Source organism: Branchiostoma lanceolatum, chromosome 10 (assembly GCF_035083965.1).
Source record: "Branchiostoma lanceolatum isolate klBraLanc5 chromosome 10, klBraLanc5.hap2, whole genome shotgun sequence".
In the NCBI taxonomy this organism is placed as follows: domain Eukaryota; kingdom Metazoa; phylum Chordata; class Leptocardii; order Amphioxiformes; family Branchiostomatidae; genus Branchiostoma; species Branchiostoma lanceolatum.
Genome location: NC_089731.1, coordinates 11,800,785 through 11,824,033, shown reverse-complemented (window position 1 = coordinate 11,824,033; position 23,249 = coordinate 11,800,785). Strand labels below are relative to the sequence as shown.

The 23,249-nt window shown below is 39.5% G+C and overlaps 3 protein-coding genes across 3 annotated transcripts; 1 reads left to right on the top strand and 2 right to left on the bottom strand.

Moving 5' to 3' along the window:
- Positions 1-1,133: 1,133 nt before the first annotated feature.
- On the bottom strand, positions 1,134-6,184 carry LOC136442821 (major facilitator superfamily domain-containing protein 8-like). Its single transcript, XM_066439774.1, has 5 exons — positions 5,615-6,184; positions 4,724-4,909; positions 3,069-3,251; positions 2,449-2,528; positions 1,134-1,744 (listed from the first exon to the last, which is right to left on the bottom strand). The coding sequence occupies exons 1-5, from the start codon at positions 5,688-5,690 to the stop codon at positions 1,199-1,201; spliced, it is 1,071 nt and encodes a 356-aa protein (XP_066295871.1). The 5' UTR covers positions 5,691-6,184; the 3' UTR covers positions 1,134-1,198.
- LOC136442822 (COP9 signalosome complex subunit 7b-like) lies at positions 6,168-12,805 on the top strand. Its single transcript, XM_066439775.1, has 9 exons — positions 6,168-6,270; positions 6,763-6,953; positions 7,124-7,199; positions 7,457-7,545; positions 9,040-9,099; positions 9,902-10,044; positions 10,990-11,095; positions 11,488-11,612; positions 12,169-12,805. The coding sequence occupies exons 2-9, from the start codon at positions 6,771-6,773 to the stop codon at positions 12,209-12,211; spliced, it is 825 nt and encodes a 274-aa protein (XP_066295872.1). The 5' UTR covers positions 6,168-6,270; positions 6,763-6,770; the 3' UTR covers positions 12,212-12,805.
- Positions 12,802-23,208, bottom strand: LOC136442820 (uncharacterized). The gene is made up of 11 exons (XM_066439773.1): positions 22,757-23,208; positions 21,391-21,585; positions 20,634-20,821; positions 19,910-20,118; positions 19,235-19,331; positions 18,396-18,527; positions 17,699-17,896; positions 16,980-17,070; positions 16,253-16,376; positions 15,682-15,934; positions 12,802-13,974 (listed from the first exon to the last, which is right to left on the bottom strand). The coding sequence occupies exons 1-11, from the start codon at positions 23,050-23,052 to the stop codon at positions 13,814-13,816; spliced, it is 1,944 nt and encodes a 647-aa protein (XP_066295870.1). The 5' UTR covers positions 23,053-23,208; the 3' UTR covers positions 12,802-13,813.
- Positions 23,209-23,249: the final 41 nt, after the last annotated feature.

The following is a 23,249-nucleotide window of genomic DNA, read 5'->3' as shown; positions in this document are numbered from 1 at the left end:
AGGCTATATTCTGATTCTTTTCAAATTCAGCATAAAATCATGATACTACGTTTTTAGGCTACATAGGGAATAGATTATTTAACTTCACACTATAGGGCGTATTCACGTGACGTCATCACCCCTGCCCTCCGTGGGCGGCCATGTTGGTGCTCACCCTGCAGCGAAGTTTCTCATTGTCCGACGCTCTCTAAATTTCCAAGGAATGCGAAGTCGTCTGATCGCTGTTTTATTATATGCAAAGAGTCTCCAGCCTCACATCCTTTTCGCTACAAAAATCCAATTTCACCTACTAGAAATTACCCATTATCGACGAGCGAGGTTCCCCAGCAGCCTACAAACATGGCCGCTAAACTGTTTACAGAGTACGCATAAAATCAGTTCACAGCATACAAGTGTTCCAAGGCCTGCAGGCACGTAGTACAGTGTCTTGAGTGTCGTGAGAAATTTTGCTGACAGGGAGTACGTTATGATCGGGAAAGTTCGACGTTGAAAGACCCCCAGTTTATGAATGAACGTATCTCAAGCGCGGCGACTACATGTACACGGTGCCGCGACTGTGTTACACAACGGGCCTGTAACTTGCTTTTCGACCAGATACAAAAGGTTTCCATACACACACGTTGATTCTCAAACTTGAACTATTTAGATCCGTTATTCGTATGTCAGAAATCCACTTTTGTTTCAGTCGTTAGTCCCTTCGCGATCGTATGTTCCCGCACGTACACGTCCTACACGAGAAACGCAAAACCAATCTTACTGTTACCCGACCGGTGTGTGCTTTATCAGTCCCAATCCAACATCTGACCACGAGGCAAAACACCATGATTATGAGACAAAACGTTTTGAAGGGAAATTGTGAATGGCGTAGAAAACATCTGCCATTTATACAGAGAGTTCCATAGGGCCCCACTATCAAGTGAGCACCAACATGGCCGCCAGTGCTCGTTGCTAGGGGGAGGGTCACGTGACTGAATACGCCCTATACATTGAAAACAAGTTTTTCTCCAACTCTTTATTTAGTTTTTAACAATAGAATATGAGACGTGGCATACAAAAGTATAAATAGTACCTTTCACAATTTGCAGAAAAATTCTACACACTCAGTGATTTTTAGATGGAAAGATTTCTAATCCAATAATTTAACAAATACACTGAAAAAACAAAGCGCTGCTGGTTCAAGTCAAATTTCTTAGCTTTTTCAAAGTAAATTACTAACCTTTTCCATTATAGCTCCATCACTGGACCTCACTGTCAAACCATCCTCCTCTTCTGTTATAGAATCCTGACGCTCGTTGTTCACGACACCATTTGGTTGCGAAGGAAAACCATTCATATGTCCTTCAGTGTCCCCATTTGGTAGATTTTCGAAACTTGCTGTCTTGTAAAATTCTGAACTTTCAACAGTCATAGAGTGCACATTTGAGCGACATGTGTGGAAAGATTCATATGACTGTTGGTTACCAGGACTGGCTGCCAAGTTTCTACTGTTTTCGCTACTTTTATGAAGTTGTGTGACATGTGATGTACTGTTTTGATCATTCTCTACACTCGTGGTTCCTTGCGAAACTGTCAAATTCTCTGCCACAGAGGGCAAGTTATTTGAAGACACATTCGTAGAGCTTTGTGCGTCTTCTGTTGGAGTGGAGGGATTTTTACTATCTGCGTCTTCATGAATATAGGGAAGATCATACAGAAAAAACACCATGTATATCTGCAGCAAGACGGTCAGGGCAGCTATGAAGACCTGAAAGAAAATTGTGCTTAATCAAAACTTTTTCCTCTATTCATTGTTTATCCAAATGTACGACTTATATATTGAATACTAAAATGTTTGAGGGGATATAATTCTCGCAGTTGTGAGAAAAAGGAGACTCGGTGTTTGCGGTGGTTTTAAGTTCACAGTTAGGGTAAGCGGGATAAAGACAGAACAAAAATGTTTGTGGACGTTTTAAGTTCGCAAAAAATGCAAAGTTTACATAAACCATCATGAATATTTTCTCTTTTACAGTATTGAAAGTATTTTGTCTGATGGTATTTCGAACTTAAGTTAATCAATTTCGACATCAGAATCATGTTATTCAAATGCAACAAGCATTCATATACTAACAGGTATCATCATAAGTTATAATTTTTCATTTATTAAAACTATTTCTCAATATCAATCCATATAGTACATAGCAAAAGGTAATTTTGTTACTGAAATTATAGTACTAGATCAAATAAAGGGGTTCATTGCATAAAATGAGCCATACAAAGCTGAAACTTGAATAATCCTCTTATTCTTAATGTTGTGTAAACCCTTATCTTCACCCCAGACAATTTGCCAAAAAATTTCATTTTCAATTTTTTTCGCCCTGTCGCTCCAATTTTTTTCTGAAAAATCTGAGAATCAACAAATAAAATTGGTGTGGCATAACAAGCAACAACAAATGCTTTAACAAGATTTACCCCTGGTGCTGTGTAGGCATCAATTTTGATTGGACCGATGTAGAAATCACACAACCTCAGAACAAAGTTGAATCCTGGCCCTGCATCAAAAACAAAATACAATGTAATTCAAAACAAAATCATCTGTTGTTACAATCATTTGTGTAAAACCAAGAAGTTATAAACTTCTAATTACCACAGCACTATGTGTATATATAGATTCCTTGATACTCGCATGGTAGAGTAAAGAATATATTGGTTCAAATTACCCAAAGGCTGTATATGCAGAAAATGTATTGTATACTTGTATACTGGGCTTAAAGTTTTATGTATATCTGTAATCTGAGTGCATGTTTGAATGCCAGTGTTGTGGAAACTACAATTAATACTGTAATTCTTGTTTCTTTCACTGTAAATTTATGTTCACTGTTTTTACAGTCACACCTGCACCATGAACTTATCATCACCCTGAAAAACCTGTTTGAGTATTTATGATTCCTTCACACACCCATTCTGTAAATCACTTGGCGCCACCGTGAAGTTAAAGAATTAAGTTCAGTGAAAATGTCCATTTTCCTTACACTGTGAAATTTTGTTACCGTGAAGATACACAATGTAACATGAATTACAGTACCACTTACCAACCATGATACCAATAAATCGAGTAGCGATGAAGAAAGAGAATATCTTGGTCCTCTCCTGGTTGGTGGTCGTGAGGGTTAGATGAGCCATGATGGCGGACCCTACTCCAGACCCCGCCCCTGTTATCAGGCGTGACACCAGGATTAGGTACTTGGAGGTCCCCACAGAGTACAACGTATTTCCTGGGGAAGGGAGGGAGAAGATACAAAACATGTACATTATTCTATAAACTGTTTCTACTGTTAGTCATAGATTAGACTAGTTCCTTGTATTTGTTAACTATTAGCAATAGTTAAACTTCATGTGCATACGTTGCCATACATTGTACCAGATACAATTGTGGCGCAATAAAGTTCTTCTTCTGTGACTTCTTCTGTATATTGAAAGTTCTTGTTTCTTTCACTGTAACTTTAATTTCACTGTTCTCACTGTCACCGCTGGACCGTGAACTTATCATCAAAGTGAAAAACCTATTAATGATTCCTTCACACATCCTTTCTGCAAGTCACTTGCTACCACCGTGAAGTTAAAGTTCAGTGAAAATGTCAATTTTTCTTACCCCGTGAAATTTTGCTACCGTGAAGTTAAAGTGAATTACAGTATTAGAAAGAAGAATAGGATTGTTGCGGTCAGAAAAAAAAAAGGAAGCTCACAATGAACCAGACAAAGTGGGGAGATTTGAAGAAAGACTGATTGCAGCTGCAGGGTGTTCAGATCGCTGCAGCAGCAGAACACAGTGAACTACTTCTATGAGGGCCTAGCCTGCATGCCCCTTTTACGTAGAGCATAATCGACCGTTTTAATTTTACGTAGAGCGTTGCCGACCACTCCATAATTTAGCGTAGAGCGTAGGGGGGCTTTCTGAATTTAGCGTAGAGCGTAGGGAGGCTTTCTGAATTTAGCGTATTACGTAGCCGGCCCTCCGAATTTAGCGTAGAGCGTTGTCGGGACCCCCTCATGCAGGCCCTCTTCTATTAGAAAAGGATGACACAATATACATGCATAAACTAACTATTTGACTTTTGAGTCTAATGTACAAGATGAGGATTATGGATCATGCACTAAAGTATGATTTTTGTTATTTCGGGTGTACAGTTTGGTTGGTATAAAAATTATATCAGAAAAAATTCTTTCACACAAGCATTAACCTAGTTTACTTAAATCATAGCTGACACTGATCAAACTAAAGGCTAAAAACGACCCAGGTGCACATCACATAAAGACAAGACTTCCACAAGTTTCCAATCGAATCCTGACGCTTCCTTACCGCTAATACATGGCTTTCCACACGTCTCCAAGTTAAGAAACCCTGGCCATGAAACATACAAAGAGTCTACAATATATATATAAGGTTTCCCACTGTTGCAAATGTCCCGTGTCATGAATGATTTTAAAAAGCTGAGAATTGCATCATAATCCACCTTGTGTGAATTTTCAGGCAAAAAATGGCTTGAACTGTTACAATTTGGTCTATACTTTTAGCCTGGAGTCCAGCCTTCTTAGCTTTAGTCCGCTACCCAAGCTTTGCTCCCCGCCAAGAAGCATGGGTAGTGGACTAAAGTGACAAGGCTGGACTCCAGGCTACTACTTTGGAGAAAGCCAATAATGAATGTTTATGACCATTCACCAGTCAGTAAAACTGTTGTTACCCTACCTGCTATTCCCCACAAGTTGGCAAAGATGATGATCCATTTGGTCTTCCCAACCCGGTCAGCCCAGATTCCGAAGATGATGCCGAAAACGAGGCTGGCTGCGCTGAAAGATGAGAACACCATCCCAAAGAAGAACCTGTCCCCTCCAAGGCTCTCTACATACAGCCAGGCAGTGGGCAGAATGACAGCTATGTGGATAATAGGCAAGGTTAAAAAAAATACAACGAACTGTCCATTTCAGTCAGTCGGTCAGAGCCTTATTTTCCTTAAAATAAATGTAATTTAACTTAGATTTATTACTCATGTATGTATGTATGTATGTATGTATGTATGTATATGTTTGTATTTATGCATGCATGCATATATACAAATAGACTGACAAATGGACAAATAGACTGACAGATATTAACATGCCAGAGGAGTTGGCTGGCCTGAGGTCGCAAGTACTTTAATGCTAGCTTATCATTGTATATATATATATATTTATGTATTTGCAAACTGTGATGTTTTCTGTTGTGAAGTGTACTGAACCAAGTGGGTATGTGTGTGCAATAAAGGTCTTCATTCATTCATTCATTTAATAACTAATACTCATATGGCTGACTGACCCGGGCTCTATTTGGCGAATTTCTACAGTGACTATAATTTTTCCAGCGACCTATGGAGTCTGGGAGGGACTACTAAACAGACCATTTTTGACATTTGTGCTAAATTAGCCGTGGCGACTGTTGCAGGGCTACTTTTACTTGCTGTCTTTTTCTTTTCCCAGTTAAAATCAAGGAGACAATATAACCTCCTTGTTAAAACTAAAAGACAGCAAATAAAAGTATCCCGGCAACAGTGGCCACGGCTTATGATTAGTGCGAACAAAAGGACGTGGTCTAGCCTCTCACCATATTCCACACCAGCGAGGAAAAACCAGATGCCGAGACCGATGTTCGTCAGAACTTTCTGAGTCTTGAGTTCCATGCTGGATGTCACTCAAGGGTCGCCCGGTCAGTGTGGTCAAGGGTGAAGATCAAATAAATCCAGTTAAAACGTCACCCAAAGTGTGAACAATCTCTCATGTTGACACCATTGATATACGAAGCTTTAGACCTTTTTGAGGAAAGGTCAAGGAAAGGAAATGCCGCGGTCATCCCGGCATGACCATGTCTGTCCAGTCCTGTCTGTGGTGCCCCCTGTCCAGCTGTCCGGTGTGAAGCCAAATTTCTGCCCCTACCAAATAGCTGCCTCATCACTGCAACGGAGTTTCCAGTATATCTGAGGTGAAATAACTTTGTCACATTCTTGAAATGCAGAAATCTGATGGGGGTCTTGCGCTGTGGAAGCCAACCCTAACTTCCTACACGCGCACTACCCTGCGAAGCAGAAATCTGTTGGGCAAAAATTTGGCGTCACACCTGGTCCAGACTGGGTTACTAGAGGTCAACACACGACGCGGTGCATTGTGGGCAGGATCTGAAGTGGAACGTAGCTGTGTGGCTGTGTGTGTTAGCAGTCAGGTATCGTGAACAGCAGTTTGGGGGCTTTCTTGGAACAGAAGAAGGTATTTAAGACGATTTACACACGATTTATAAGCTGTATAGGCTACTGTCTTTGTTAAAACTGTTGAAATGCGGCATGTCGACTTCGTTTGCGTATTTCAGATTTTGTTGTGGGGAGGGGGGTGATGGCCTAGTCACTACTCTAAACTCTGGCACTATAGCTAGTAGTAGTAAGAGCTAAATGTCCACGCATTTACAAACAGATGTCACTATAAAACAGAAGTACCTGGATACATGTCTGCTGTCCCCAAAACATCAACAACAAAAGATGAAAACTTAGACTTCTCTCAGATACCAAAAGACAAAAAAAAAATACCATCTTGGACCAAGGAGGTTCAAAATAATTTATTCAAACCTTTACTTGGACTTACTGTTTCTGTATGAGACTGATGTAAAAGTAGATTTGATTAGATTAGATTAGATTAGATTAAGTTATTTTGAGAAAAGTGTACAACAATGATCTTGTTAACCAATTTTTCTTGTAATGCTTCCAGTTGAAGATATGGCACAGGGAACCTCGACCGCGCCACAGGTACATGCCTCTACCCAGAATGCCTTAGAACCGTTCCTGATCCTGGCTAAAGGTGCGAAGGGGTCGGCAGCCGTGGCCCTCATACAGCAGGTCACCGAGGCTCCTTCTGTCTACGTGTTCGGAGATCTTCTGGAACTTCCCAACATACAAGAGGTAAAAATTGCCATCGTGTTAAAAGAGGAATCTTTTCTTCTTCTAACATTAAGTAACAACTCCTTAGTTAGAGAGGCTACATACACTTTGTTCTCATGTAACATACTATATATTATCATATATGCATTGTTTTTAGAGATGTTTTACTAATCCCTTTTCCCATTTTATAGCTTTCAGATGGCACCAATGCTAAGTGGTGGAACCTACTGAATTTGTTTGCCTATGGTACATACGCAGACTATAAAGGTATGGAAATGATAAATGCCGGTAATATCAAAATCAGTCATGTAACTATTGTAAGGAGAGTACAAACTGAGTTATAAAGTTTTTATATGCCAGCTAATGATTGTGTAATTTTTCTAATATCAGTATCAACAATGGAAAATTCTCAATAGTATTTTAAGAAACAAATAGCTTAAAGGTTTAGATTAGAACAGTAAACAATGAACATTTTTGACACCAAAACATTTTTCTATATCAATGATATTCCGTGTTCTTTTCAGCAAATACAGACAACTTTCCTGAGCTCAGTGCAGCCCAGGTGAAGAAGCTGAAGCACTTGACTGTGGTCTCACTCGCTGCTAAGTGCAAGGTAATACATATACTTTATCTATGATTATCACGAGAAAACAATATACTGTGTATATTGTATTCACTGTGTATTGTTATTTTCCATGTTTTAAAAAGTAGTGTTTTCTAGTCACTGGGGGCCAGCGTTCTCGCCAGCGCCCGTCCTCCCGTCATTTGACGGGTTTTTGTCGCTCATGACGGACAAAATTTTTGCCCAACCCGTCATTTTTAATGGAAAAAAATTGGTGTGTGAAGATATTTAGACAGAGCTTAGAATTTTCAAAAACTCCAGAGGATCAGCGGAAGTTCGTGAAGAGGGCAATCTAGATCATTTCTAATGCCCGCCGGCGACAACCCCAGCAACACACAGAGAGCGCCGTGGTGGTTGCTAGTCATATTTGGTGGCCGCCGAAAACTCGGCGTCATGCGCCGCCCTCCCCACTACAGTTTTGGCCGGTCGCATCAGGCTGACGTTTATTTCTGTTTTATCCCTCTCGGTTCACTGTCAGTTATTGTCATCAAAGAAGCCTTAAAATTCAGAAATACTCCTATAGCTATCAGGCTTTCTGTAATCTGTGTAAACAGTATTAAAGTTCAAGCCGCGGCGGCTGAGTAACATGCTTTCCTCCCGCAAGAAATGGTAATCAGGCGTCAGATATTATTGTAATCCACCAATCACAGCGCACGTCTCCGTCGCGTCAAGAAAAAAACGACCAATGACATGCGAGTCTCGCTACTCGCGAGATTTCAGCTAAGCGTGAATTTACGAGATGTTAGGGGAATGGCGGGAATCGCAGGGAATCGCAAGGATCGCACGACGAAGCGGCTGTTGGAAGGCTTGAATCGACAACTTTTGAACACATTCAGTGCAGTTACCGGAGAAATTAACCGTGGAAAACATGGTACAAAAAAATGGACGTCTTTATTGCGTTCTTTCTCAAAGTAGGGTGTCAAATTCCTCATTATGTTCAATAATTACAGGACGCATACGGAACAAGTGTTGAAAAGTTGTGTTTTATTTTTGCCGACTTATTCTGTGTGTATTTTTTGTAGGACGTAGCTGATACGTAATAAAGTTTTGTTGTGCTAAATTTATTTTCTTTGCCGATTGTATACAACATAGAAGTGTAGCTTGTGTGTGAAGTTGTGAACATTTGATATTTCCGCGATGACGGCACGCCTCCCCAAAAAATTAAGCCTGAAACCCTTGTGTAATTTTTCACCAAAAGAGATGTCATTAAACTAAGCTTATTCTACTAGGAAATTTGCCCCTCAAAATGCAGGAAATAGCGTTTCAGAGGGTCTAGATCTCAAAATTTCCCGGACCCCCCTAGACCCCCCGGACCCCCCTAGAATGGTCACACCTCCGGCGCGACGCCTCGCGCCTTCGGCGCTCGATATGTTCTTCCCCGAAGCAAAATTGAAATGACGGCTAAAAATTTCAGGCTGGCGAGAACACTGCTGGGGGCCCTTGTATTGTAACCATGTGACAATTCATGTATCCTTACTACCACAGTGCATTCCCTATTCAACTCTTCTGCAAGAGCTGGATATGAAGAACCTGAGAGAACTAGAGGTGAGGAAATTAAACCTTTTTTGATCCTGTCTTTTACCTTAGTATGGATCATGTCAAAACATTTCGTGGTGTAGTATCACTTGATGTTAGGGCAGATTTTCAATCATCGGATTAACCCACCAAGGAACCAGTCAGTTTTCATGAAGTACGTGTAGGTTATTTATTGCATTCAAATCTACTCTTTCTGTACTTTTTTTGTTCTATTGATCTCAAGCTGTATTGGTACAGTGCTTACTGCTACTTTTAGTTTCCTTATCAAGGAGTAACAACATTTACTAGTAATATACTAGTAGTACAAATGTTTAAGTAAGTTAAGACGTAAAATTTCCATGCTGTATGTAGATTCTCAACATAGATTGAGATACAACACCTTTTCATGTGAAGAGTTTTGTACTGATTAGTTCTGCTTATGGTTGTATTAGTACTTCATTTTTTTTATTTTACCAGCAAAAAATCACACTCAGGCCTGCTGCTTTTTTCATTAGGGTAGATTGAACTAGATTCTATGTGATGGTATTTGCCATTTAGAAGTACTAGTATTGTTAATGACTTTAAGTTTGCATGTTTTTTATTTTGTGGTAGGGAGAAAATGGAGTGTTCGCGGTGGTTTTAAGTTCGCATTTGAAACAATAGTAGCGCTACAGTCATAGGTGGGCAAGTTCACGCTGAAGACTTCACCACGAAAACTGCGAACATAAAACCACCGAAACAATTCTGCATTTACAATTACAGTATCAGGCTGTCCCGTAAGATTTTGCTAAGCACAGGAGTTGATACAGGGTCTTGTCTGATCTTTTCACAGGACCTAATTATAGAGACAGTTTATGCTGACATCATCGGAGGCAAGCTAGACCAGAAGAACCAGCAGCTAGAAGTGGACTATGCCATCGGCAGGGACATCAGACCAGAGGCAATAGAGGAAATCGTCAACACATTACAGGAGTGGTGAGGAATTATGTTGCTTACTTGCTTATGTCGAGACCTTCCAGTCACGAGTCGAGATGGCAGCCCGAGTGTTTCGGTCCTTCATTGCCTGGAGCATACTAAACACTTCAAGTCTGATGTCTTTCTTGAGAGCGTTTATGATGGTTGCTGCGGGTCTTCCTGGCCTCCTTTTCAAAAGGAGGAATTGTGTAACCTATAGCTATTATCCATAGAAGGAACTATTTGTTAGGGTTAGGTTTCTCATTGTCCCAGAGAACACTACTTTGGATGGAGCTGTGAAGTGGATGGTGATGACAAATTACACAATGAATGGTGCACAGGAATCAACAAGGAGGTTTTATATAAAACCTCCTTGGAATCAATGATGTCATATCGTACAAATAGCTGTTCAAACTGATGATGCCATAGTGTACAAATAGCTATTTAGATTTTAAAAGATCCAAAGTAGAAAGTGCATTATCATGCTATCAACTTCTGTTGAATTGGGTGTTTCCTCTCAGGGTCCCTTACCTTCTCCCTGCTGCCTAACTGTGTAACCAATAGGGAATTGGGTGCCAAACAGCTACTTCAGAGCAGGCTTTTATCTAGGCATGTGTCCATGGGTCATTTGGACGCCTGATGATAAAATAAGAAGGAATTGGACGCCCTCTTTTTCAGCTGGACGCACAGAGGACCCCCTGTTTCCCTGGTAATTACAGACACATGTTACTGTGTTAAAGTGTCACTGATGCTTTTTCTAGTCCTACCAGACACTGGGACAGCATGAAAACTGATTGACATACAATTATCTACCAGGACCCCCTGAAAACTGATTGACATACAATTATCTACCAGGACCCCCTGTCTATAAATCCTAGCTAATAGCCTGCTTCAGAGTGCTAAAGGTTAAGCACAAAGTTCCCTATGCCTGTAACATCTTGATGTGTTGGTTTCTCCCACTCCCAGGTGTAACGGTTGTGAGCAGGTGTTGGCAGGGATAGAGACCCAAATCAGCAGGGCCAACGGCTACAAGGAGCAGCAGATCAAAAACAAGCAGCAGACAGAAGCAGAGGTGAGGAACAGTGGTCTCAACCTCAGATAGGAGTCTCGAATCTTCAGTGGCGTCGTGTGGCGCAAGTGTAGAGAGCGTGGCTGTCAAACAATCATTACAATGGGATCCGGGATCTAATCCCAGGTTGTGCCCAGAGACATGCCCGAACTTGCGCCCCGACGTTGTGCCCTTGGGAAAGGCACTTAACACGACTTTTCTCACTTCACTCAGGTGAAAATGAGTACCTAGCAACTTATAGTCTGTTTTTTTTTTAAACAGACGAAAATTGATGCATGCATGGATGTCATCTATATAATCGAGGCAGCGTAGCCTAAGTTTGATAGTGTACAAGTATGGAGTGTATGAAACAAGAAGAAACATTCACACACATCATTTCTTCACTGTTGGAACAGGTAGCTAACCTGAAGAAGACAATAAAGGCATCTCAAGACGTCGATCAGCACATGCAGGCCGACAGCCAAGAACCAACCCACGCTCCACAGGAGAAACCTGCACGCAAGTCCTCCAAAGTCAAAGGGTAAAACTTCCTTCTTACAGTATATCTGAACACCTCTGGTACATTAAGACACTCACAGAAGCTTTTAACCTCCTCCCTGCTGCTTAACCCAGTATCCAATGCAAATCTGGTGCCAAACGGCTACCTTAGTAGGCTGAGGGTTAACCAAGCTTTGTACATTTGTAAATCTTTTAATGACTTTGATGTACACTTATTGAAGTGAAAGAGTATAGTGTAACCACTAACCATGGAAAACAGATTCTGTTGTTTCATTGACTTTGTCTTTGACTGAAAATTTGTTGACAAACCTACTACATTGCAATATTAAAACATGGCTGGATTAGCAATTCTGTATACTAGTATATGCTGCATATACAAGTATACAGAATTGCTAATCCAGCCATGTTTTAATAAATCATAATACAAAGTCTGTAGAATTTTCAAAACCTTTTTGCAGCTGAAATAAGCATGTAAATTACGACTGTGAGAAGACAGTTGCTTGTTCCAAAAGCAAAAACTATAAACAAAGCGATTGATGTTAATGGTTCTGCTAAGATATTTCTTTCTCTTTCTGTAGGCTTCGTGGAAGTGGAGGAAAGTTTTGGCAGAAATCAAACTGATGGTCTATCGTCAGATAACACAGGATCCAAGAGACTATGCTCATAACTATGTCCTATGTACATAATATTTGTTGAAACAAAGATTGATGCATATTTTACAAGTCAGTAAGATTGAAATTCCTCATGATATAAAAATTTGTTTAGCCACTCACATTTTTCTCTGTACTCTTTGTCATAACAAAAATGATATATTTTGTTCATCAAAAGCTTTTGTTTGTATTCTATGGAATTTCAACTGAAAGATAGATTTTCGCTCAGTCATATTAAACCACATTGTAAGCTGGAAAAAACTAAGGTGTCTAGAAATTTACGGAAACCATCGGTTTTTAATAATTCAAGTTAGAAAAGTTTCAGTAGCATTATTCAAAGCAGAAAACAATGCTATATTCACTGCTTCTCATGGCTTGTAACATTTTGTGTACATTCTTGCAAGGTTGTTTTGTTCGAGTGCTCTTCAAGTTGTATTTGAAGTGTTTGCCATGTGTAACTATAATGTAACTAGATTTCTGCCCAGGGTTGTTTTTGTATGACTTTGTTTCCAACCTACAGTGTATACAAAAAGGTTCCAAGACAATACATCTACAGTAGCATTCACCTCATAAACTCTCTTTATTGCCCAACACACAAAGGAAAGACACAAATATACAAGATAGAAGCACAATCTATCACCACAAAATGCAAATTTCTCACAATATAGAAATACCTCTGGCTTCTTAAATTACTTAAATGACATTTTAGATGTAATCATATTGCACAATATAGAAGCAAAGAGGAATGATTTTGGAGATTCATTTTTATCCACCTATAAACTACATGTGTAAATGAAAGCTAGGTATGCTGCATACATGTAGGTGTAGACCCTTAGTTTAGAAAGCTTCAATAACTGATACATGTATACTAGACTCAGTTTATGGCAGACTAGCACAGTTTACCACTCAGCAACAACTCCATAATATTGAAAACCACAGAAAGCAGCATCATGCATAAACTAAAGCCTGGTGTCAGAAATCTCAGAATTATGAAAAACTTGCTTTTGTCTCTAATAAGTCTGTACAAAAAATGTGTCCTGTTGATAAAAGCTACTTGCCTGTGGTAAGTTATGTATGGCTACTTCTTATCTCAAATAAGAATAAGTCAGCTCCTTAGTGAGATTTGAAAACTATGACACAGGGAGTACCAGTAACCCACTAGTGAATCAACCCTAGCTTCTGCTGTATGTGCAAAACCCCCATCATTTTGCTATCTGCAATCTTCAAAATACATGTAGCCCTTTCTCTTTTTGGTGACAAAGTATGATAAATGAGTAAAATATTGTCCTTATGTTGCCCTTTTTCATTAGTTGCTTTTGTAACATTTTGCATAGTCTTACATATTAAATTTCTTTTTAATCACACAACTTGCTTTTTCATTTATAAAACACAGTCTTGTCAGTAGAAGGACTTTTGAAGGAAAAAAGCCTGGTAGGGGGTCAAGTACAATGAGATGGTTATTCATAAGTCAAGGCTAAAACCTTTCATCCCCCAAGTTTCAAATGGAATGACCCTTAAGACCTAGTAATTGGAATGTATGGATTTCTACACAAGTATGCTTTGTTAAGACTTCTTAAAACCACTTCTGCAGCTCCCGTTCAACTTGACCTTTTGCTTCGTAGTAGTTTTTCATGAACTGGTCGAGCTCAGCCTGAAGCTTCTGTGGATCGTTGCCTGCTGCACGGAAAAGCTTGTTCAGCTTGCGGTCCTGTTCTGCCTCCACCTCTTCCATGTCTGAAACAACATGGGAAGGTTACATACGTGAATGGGTTACGGTTTTGTTCGCATTAAGAATTTTCGCGTTCGCGTGGAAAATTTTCGTGTGGAAAATTTGAAATGGAGAATTTATTTATAGGTTCTAAATATCAAAGTAATTTTGTCATCAAAATTTTTCTCCATTGGGAATAGACTTGAGTCACTTGGGAATAGCACACACCAAACCACACCACACCCTGCCCACACCCATGCAGGGGAAAAGTTTGCCTGTAATTTTGATCGTTTGCTCATTAGAATATGCAAATTAGTTGATCCGAAGGGCAAATGTAAGGTTTCACGGCCAAAAAATTTCAAACAAAAAATTTAGTTGATTCCCAAGGGACTCAAGTCTATTCCCAAGGGAGAAAAATTTTGATGATAAAATTACTTTGATATTTTGAACCTATAAATAAATTCTCCATTTCAAATTTTCCACGCGAAAATTTTCCATGCGAACGCGAAAATTCTTGACGCGAACAAAACCTGTTCCCCCGTGAATAGTTTTATCAGGTTGGTAAGTCACTGAATAAAAAGACTCTTTTAACATAACCAAGTGATTTATTCAACCGACGTTTCGGTGACCATCTGTCACCTTCAAGGCAATTCTGACTGGTTCACATTGCACTGCAGCACAGGTGTCGCTGCTTATAGATGCAACTGTTTCCTGTTGCACATCAGCACAGCTACAAGACACGGAATGACAGCAAAAACACATACAGACTTTGAAACCAAAAACCAATGCCATGAAAAAGACTTTCATGTACAGTACAGATCCATATCTATGTGGAACAGTTTGCCACATCGGATACAAACGGCAGCACAGACCAGGTTTAGGCAGGAGATGTTAAGGCATATGTGTATAAGTCAGTTAATTCTAATGATGATGATGTAGTAAGTTTATGTAGTCTGTCAGATGCATGTTTGTTGTACTCCAGGAAGAGTAGCTACATACTCACTGTATGATAGCTAATGGAGGTAATAAAGTATCAGTATCAGGTGCGTTCCCAAACACAAAGTATTTACATGATATATCACATAGCCAGATGGCGTCGACCAATCAGAAGCCTCCATTGTCCATGTGTTATGGGGCCATAACACACCCGGGTCATAACACACCACTTATGACGTCATAACACAACCGGTCTATTTTGTAGGGGGGTATCTTTTTTATGAATCTTTTTCTTAACATTGTTCAAAAAAACCTTTATCGTCTTAGAATTAACAAAACCGTCTTAAAATACATTAAAAAGGAACAACTTTCAATTCAAGTGAAATCTAAATGGGATGACTAAAAACAATATTTTTCGCACCCCCGTAAGTGGAACAACAAATTTCACCTTGGCCCGCCATTGGAACCTGTACCACAGTTTTTCGTTGAAGAACTGTCGGGCGCCGACTTAGAGTCTGTTTTCGGGTCATGGGAAGCTGGGGAAGACTCCCAGGAACATGCTGAAGGAGTTGAGGGGCGAGAAATTGACGCAAATTTGCGGAGAGGAGACTCGGAAGCGAAAATAGGCTTCGCTCACTCGGTGGTTTTATTCGATGGTTATAGCACATGACCAGGCGTTATGACACCATATACACCTTGGGGCGGGTCATTAACCCTTAATTGTATACATACAGTCACAGGGAACGGCATCACAATTCACAATAATACACACAAGTATCTAAGGTATATCAACTCACCCTCCTCATCAAATGTCTCCAGTTCCATGTCTTCTCCCATCATCTCTTCAGCCTCATCATGTTCCTCCTCCTCACCTTCCTCGTCATCTTCTTCATCATCCTCACCATCTCCTTTATCCTCACCCTCAACAAAACCAGCGAAACCCCCCATATTGGATCCAAGCTGTTTCTTCTCCAGGCGGTTCTCTATCATTTTCTGTTCCCGATACATCATGATGATCATGTTCTTGTACTTCTCTTCAAAGTCGTCAAGCTGTCACAGAATCAAGACAAATTTATAAACAGTTAAGCTAAAAGTACAGTAGCTGTTGTTATTACCTTTGCCGATAAGGTTATGTTTTCGTCAGCATTTGTGTGTGTGCGTGTGTCCTTCTGTGTACACGATAACTCGAGAATGCCTGGATGGATTGTCTTTATACTTGGTAGGTAGGTAGGTCTTTGTGAAACCTCCAAATGATTAGATTTTGGGCCCCCTAGCAACTTGTTTAAAAATCATGTCTCAAATCACAATAGGTACCTTGAAGATGGCCTGTAGATATCTTGCTCAAGTTCAGCTTTACAACACACGTACCTTAAACTTCTCCAGCAGTTGTAGTGATCTCTGTCTCAGGCCCAAGTCGTGTCGGCCCTCCTCGTGGAAGGTTTTCCTGATGGCTGTAGCCTGGTCCACAGACATCTTCACAGCAAACGTGTACCTGTTCATAACCATGGCAACAAACATCTTAGTAACAATTTCAAGACTGGCTGTAGCCTGGTCCACAGACATCTTACACCTTACAAACACCTTAGTAACATTCAAGATATATCAATGGAATTTCACATGTATATGTATACATTAGCCCAGTAGCTTTAATTGTCTTAAGTAGATGCACTATTTATAGAAAAATATGAAAAACAAGTCTAGACTTTTTTTTAATGTGTTTGTGTTTATTTAAGTAGAAATAGATATTGTGTAGTGTAGTGATGCACAGAACCAAAAGTCAATCTTAAGCATACCAATGAATGTAATTTGGGGCTTCATCTTGGTAGATAGCAATGTCACCCTTTTTTGTCATCCCTTTGTCATCTTCACTACACAAAATCTCTCGACAAGAAGACTACAACGCCATGACCGTGCCAGAGGAAGACTCCATACAAGGTTTAGGTCACATAAGCCCAAAATGTCACCTCTTTTCTGAGTAATTCTTGACGACGGATGATATAAGTCTTTTAAACAGCAAATAAGGACCTCTAAAACACATTGTTTTTTCTAAATCATTATATTTCGTTTTTCAAAATGGTTCTCCATAACAGCTTACCTTGCGCCTGAGAAGAACACACTTGGGGGTCTGGCGGAGTGAGGAATTATCCCACGAAATATCACAGCCCGGCCGAACTTTGGCAATACCTCTGTACCAACATAGATGAAGAGGATTTATACATTTTCAACCAGCAAATAGTTGCACCGAAGTTTCTGTACATAACATGGAAAAATCTTAAACTTGGTTTTAACCTTTCATATGACCTCCAATTTTCATGTGCTTGTTGGCCAGGCCTTCATTCTAAAGATAAAAACATTAATTTGCAGGGCTCAAAATTCATTTTTGGGAATAGGTGCACTGGTGCACTCGACCCAAAAAATTAGGTGCACAGAAAGAATTTTGGGTGCACCACATAGAATGAAGTTGAATGTCAGCATAACATAATTACAAGTTCAAAGTTTAACGCCCTTAAGAACTTCAATCTGTAATTCAAAAGCTATTTCAAACAAGTAATACATCAAATATTAAGTACAACAAAAGGTTATATTGCCTTTTCTGATACTTACATTTCAAGAATATTCTGTATTCAAGTATACAAATACTAGTAGTACCTTTACCCTATAGCATATGAAAATATCTAGGTGCATCTGGAGTGCACCCAAAATCAAAAATTAGGTGCACAGCTCCAATTTGGGGTGCACACAGGTGCACATGCACCCAGTATTTCGAGCCCTGGTTTGTAACCTTATATGTAGTATCTTGATCTGCTATTGTACCTGCAATGTATTCTGTATCGTCATCATTTGACTCAAAGAAGGCTGTCTCTCCGTGGTATTCGTGGGTCCAGTTGGGGTTCAAGTACAGGAGGAATGTCCACTCCTCTTCATGATCGCTACAGTCCTCGTGGATCCGGGTATGATCCGCGTTACGTATCAGGTTACAAGATATGTCGTATGGGTACCAGCCCTTCTTTCCTGAGAATGCAAGAGAATACGTCCATGTCTAAACAGGTTATATTTAAGTTGTGTATTAGAATACGTGTATGTGTGCATCCAACTCAAATAGTGTCATGACCTTCTATTACGCTGAAAATCTTGCTGTGCATTTTGTATTGTTGTCTTCCTACAGTTTCATAAATGCATTCTATCACTGTCTTTAATTTTCTTTCTACCTCACTTCTTCTACCTCATGCATAATTATAAAGCACTACTTAAAAACTTGCAAGGAAACAGTGCTGGTGATGTCAGAATGAATCTCTGTACTGTTCTCTAATTGGCTGAATGTTGTTGTCATGCTAATTGGATTACCATGTTAGACTCACCTGATACATGTTCTACCTCAAGCATAAAGCACTACATGTACTTAAATACTTGCAAGGAAACAGTGCTGGTAATGTAAGAATGAATCTCTGTACTGTTCTCTGATTGGTTGAACGGTGTTGTCATGCTAATTGGATTACCATGTAAGACTCACCTGACACATGTTCTATCACCTGGCTGGTGATGTTCCACATCTTACTCTTCACAAAAGACTCCACGGGAAAGCCAGCGATCCATTGCACGTTGTCGCTATCTAGATCAATGCTGTCATCAAAGTAATACTGGCCTGCAATATAGATACAAAAACTTAGTTTGGTTCACTGTTATCCATCCAATATTTTCTGATGTCTATCTACTGTAAATGCAGAAATGTTTGTGGTGGTTTTGTGTTTGCAGTTTTCGCGGCGTCCATTTCACCGCAAACTTAAAACCACCACGAACATTTTTGTCCAATACCGTAGCAGTATGTGACTATAGCACTGCCTCAAACTTAAAACCACCACAAACACTCCATTTTCCCCTTAGCGCGAAATAAAAACTATGCAAACTTAAATACATTTACAGTATTTCATTCAAGGGAAAAAGATTTTTACTAACAATTGCAGTTGGGTTAGTATTCATTTATCCAAAACTATCGAATGATGAAACCTTTTCCAATGCAGTGCTTTGACATTTACTGTTTTATTGTATTTGTACATTACTTAACATCTACTAACATGTAATTCCACCAGGGTACATACTTCCGCCACAGTGAAAAGGTAATAACAGATCTCCAACCCGACGTCCCCCAATATGATGCACTCCTGTATACTAAACTGTGCATACCTGGGGGGTGCTTCACTAGAGATCTCTCAACCCCACTGTTTTTCAAAGTGGTAGATTAACGTAACCCGGCAGATTAATGTTAATGGAAGTTATACCAAGAACACAATGCCAAAATTGCGGACATGGATCACATCTACATTGTATGATAGAACAGGACAGGTTTCTTACCATACTTGATGGTGAAAGTTCGCAAGGCACTGAGGTCTTCTTCATCAAACAGGTTATCCAACACAACACCCTTCATATCATTGGAGTCATAGAATTCCTGCAAAATAGAAAAAATGATATGTTTTAATACACGTCTGATTTGTTTGAAAACTTTAAAAAATCTTCAAAACATATTCAAAATACAGCTAGACCAGTGACATACCATATATAAGTGTGTTTTACTTGAACTGATTCTAATTTTGGCAAATTTGCCTATAGAGTAATTATCCCTAGCAACATAAAGCTGGCAGCAGGTGTAAAAAAAATGAGTTTGCTAAAATAAAACTCTCAATGTTTGATTACCAGTGCATTTTAAAGGAAAGCTACATAAAATTGAAAATCCTACTATGCTATGCTTAATATATTCCAAAGTCAAATTCTTACTTCAACTTGTTTCACGTAAGTCCGTCATAGTTTTGGAATCCACCATTTGCAACTTATGCCGTGCTGACGCCTTCTCACCTGATAATTATGGTACACTGAACACTGACGTCATATAATTCAATCATCAGGTGAAAAATTTAGAACACTGACGTCATATAATTCAAGTATCAGGTGAGATTATCGCCTTCTCAGAGTTTTAATTTTAGTGACCAGATACTTGTACAAAGAGAAATAAATGTCTCCTATCCTTACCTGAATGATGTGTTTCTGTACGTCCATGTTGGGTATGCCTGGCTTTCCTGTGGTCACAAACGGTGCCTTCCTAGCCGCCTCTCTCTCCGCCACCATGGAGTCGTACGCCTTCTGGTAGTTCTCAACCTTGCTGGAGTTTGTAGTGAATGCCAGGTTGAGAATAATCTGTCCTTGTTTGAAGTTGATACTAGGTGGTCTGGACAGGTAGTCTGGATGAAAGAATCAGAGGTAAGTTCTAGTCAAAACTTCATTGATATTTCCATATTCATCATCATTTCCATATTAAGTTACGGATATTATCAAGCTCATTTGGTGAATAGCGCAAAAATTGTTGGAAACATAATTTTCAGCCATATTGTGTACCTAAAGTTTTAAGTGTTAGAGCTGAATAGTTGTTCACATTTGGCAATAAGAAAGTTCTGACTGTTTTGGTGAGGTAGTACCTGTAAATAGAGTATCAGAATGTTTGTTTGTTTGTTTTGTGTGCTGTCAGGTAGTATAAGATTTGCATATCTCTTTAGGACATAACGTATGTGATTTACGTTACAAAGTTTGTTTATCATTTCATACAAGGGAGATGTTTGATTCTTCTGACAAAAATCATACAAATCTGACATTTGTTCAAACTTACGGAGCTTAGTAACATCCATCTATCTGTTACAGATGTTAGTTTAGTAAAAGAGAACTGCTAACTTTGCCAACTTTTCCTCATCTTTGTACCTACCAATAGAGCTGTCCCAGACCACCGTCCTGCCAAACTTCGGTTTCACAGCAGCAAAAATCTCTTCATCGTCATCATAGAAGTACAGCTCTCCATAGTCGTTCTTCCTCCACACTTCATTCAGGTAAATACTCACTGAGAATTCCTTCTCAGACTCTTCTGCATTGTGGTACATCTTGATCAGGTCCAGTCTGAAATGTTAACATGTACATATTATTGTTAACATGGGCACAATTTAAAGAATCAGAGACCACTACTAGTAGGCCACTGATAAGCAACCACAAATCATAATTGAAACACCATTAAAATGATCGGACGTCATTGAAATATCATTCAATATGGGCCGTCGAGCCCGAAATAAACAATAATAACAAAGACCTTTAAACCTTCTAAAATCTCAGAAAATTAGCTTATCGTATAGCTGGCCTGTCTGTCTGAAAAAACAATACTGAAAACAGTGACAATACAAAACAACTTTTATGTTTCCCTTCATTCAAAGACCTTTTGAAACTTAAAGCTGCAAGATGATGTGGACTGTAAATCCATAAATGTTTGCAGTGGTTTTATGTTCGCGGTTTTCTCGATGAACTTTCAGCACGAACTTAAAACCCCCGCGAAACTTTTTGCCCACCTATGACTGTAACATTAATATTGTTTCAAACACGAACTTAAAACCAGTGCGAACACTCCATTTTCTCCCTACCACGAAATAAAAACCACACAATTTAAATGCATTATTTTACAGTATGATTGACATTACCTCCTGACAACATTAGCTGTGGCAGAGTACAGTTTATAGCCCTGCCTGCCTCCACTCATCTCAGTCACCAGCTGGGTCAGGGTTCGTCCAGTCCTGGAGGACCTGAACACTGCCGGGTCAAAGGTTGCCTCCCACTGCATGTTGTTGCCCTTCTTGCCGGTGTAGTTGCCTTCATGTGGGTCAAAATTTTGAAACCTGAACAATGGAGGGAAAAGAATCATCTATCAATACTGTACTTGTACTAGAGAACAAATTAAGAACAGTTCTATCAAAAATTCTATAGTATTTTGATGTAACCTTCATACTAATTATTGTCATTCATAAGGCAGGCTGTCTCGTGTGAATTCATTGATATACAAAATTAACATTGGAACTCTCAGGCTATGCTACTATAACAGTTTTTAGGAACATGATTTAAAATATCATGTTGAACTTTTCATTCTTGACTCTTGAACCGATCAAGCCCCAAGTTTAATGAAAGGAGGTGAATGTAGGGATCACTTATATATGACGTCCAAAGTGGCAGGCAATGTTTAATTGCTTTCCTTTTTTTATTTTACAGTCTTCAAACTTAAAGCCACCACAAACATCTTTGTCCAATACTGTAGCGCTAGCAGTATGTGACTATTACACTGCCATGAACTTAAAACCACCGCGAACACTCCATTTTTGCCTTAGCGCGAAATAAAAACCATGCAAACTTAAATGCATTTACATTTTCCAGCATCTAGATTTCTGCATCTAACACAGACCAGCCACTCCCCTTACTGTAAATAGTTGCAATCCAGTAGCACTAGTAGTCAGTGACCCTGCACAACAGTTGTCAGTGTGAAAGAAATGTGGTTTACTTTTAGGTTGGTTGTATTTGCATAAACACTGGGTGGCTATTGACATTAAATGTACTAAGGCTACTGTTTGATTGTAAGGGACAGGTGTGACTTTTTTTAAAAAAACTCTTAAATAAAAACCCTGTCACTTCTTTTACAACTTATGTTTTTGTTTCTCACACATTTAGCACTTCAAAGTTAGATTATTTATCTATTTGTATATAAGATACAATAATTATAACTATCTGTATGCCTGGGGACATTATTTTCTGTGCACTGTAACCTGGTAAGGTAAATTACTTTGTCTTAAGTAATTTATTGTCACCTGCTTGGTAACAAACCTTAGAATAATAATTAATGTTCTTTACTGGCCAGGAATTAGATGATGCCACAATCCTCGTTGTGTCAACATCCAGGAACACAATCTATTGTCTTAATGTTGTCAGGTGATGGCAATCGCCTTGTTTAAAACAACCTCTTCGGTATTTGACATAGTTAATTACAGTGTGTTTTGTCATTTCAAAAGCAGACAACCTCACCTCCATGCGCCCACGGTCCCCACATAGTTGGACAGTGCAACTGCAGTTTTGAACGTCAGAATGTCATCGAGCACAGCAACTTTCCTGTCTCTTGTAGTGGAGTGAGTCCACTTGGCCTTCTGAAGCAAACTCTCTTGAGCCCCCTCGAGCTCTTCCCTTCCCTGTGCCGTTCCGAACGTGTTTGGATTGTCGAAGGGCCATGCTCCTGGGTCTACCTGGCTGTCCAGTTGAGAATTGACGATGTTAAAAATATAAACCCAGAAAAACAGAGATATCAGCTTTGGAAAGTTCGCCATGGTGTCTAAAAGCTTCGAAATCGAGTGCTTTTAGACAGCCCTACCCAGAAATACAGCTCTGATCTGTAGAGTATCTATCTAAGTTGTCTGCGTCACATCAGAAAACCTGTATTCCCAGTAAGCGTGTGGTTCTTCACGTAACTTTGCAATACTTCCTCCTTACTTCCGGGTTTTCGGAGTGCATCATGGGATATCTA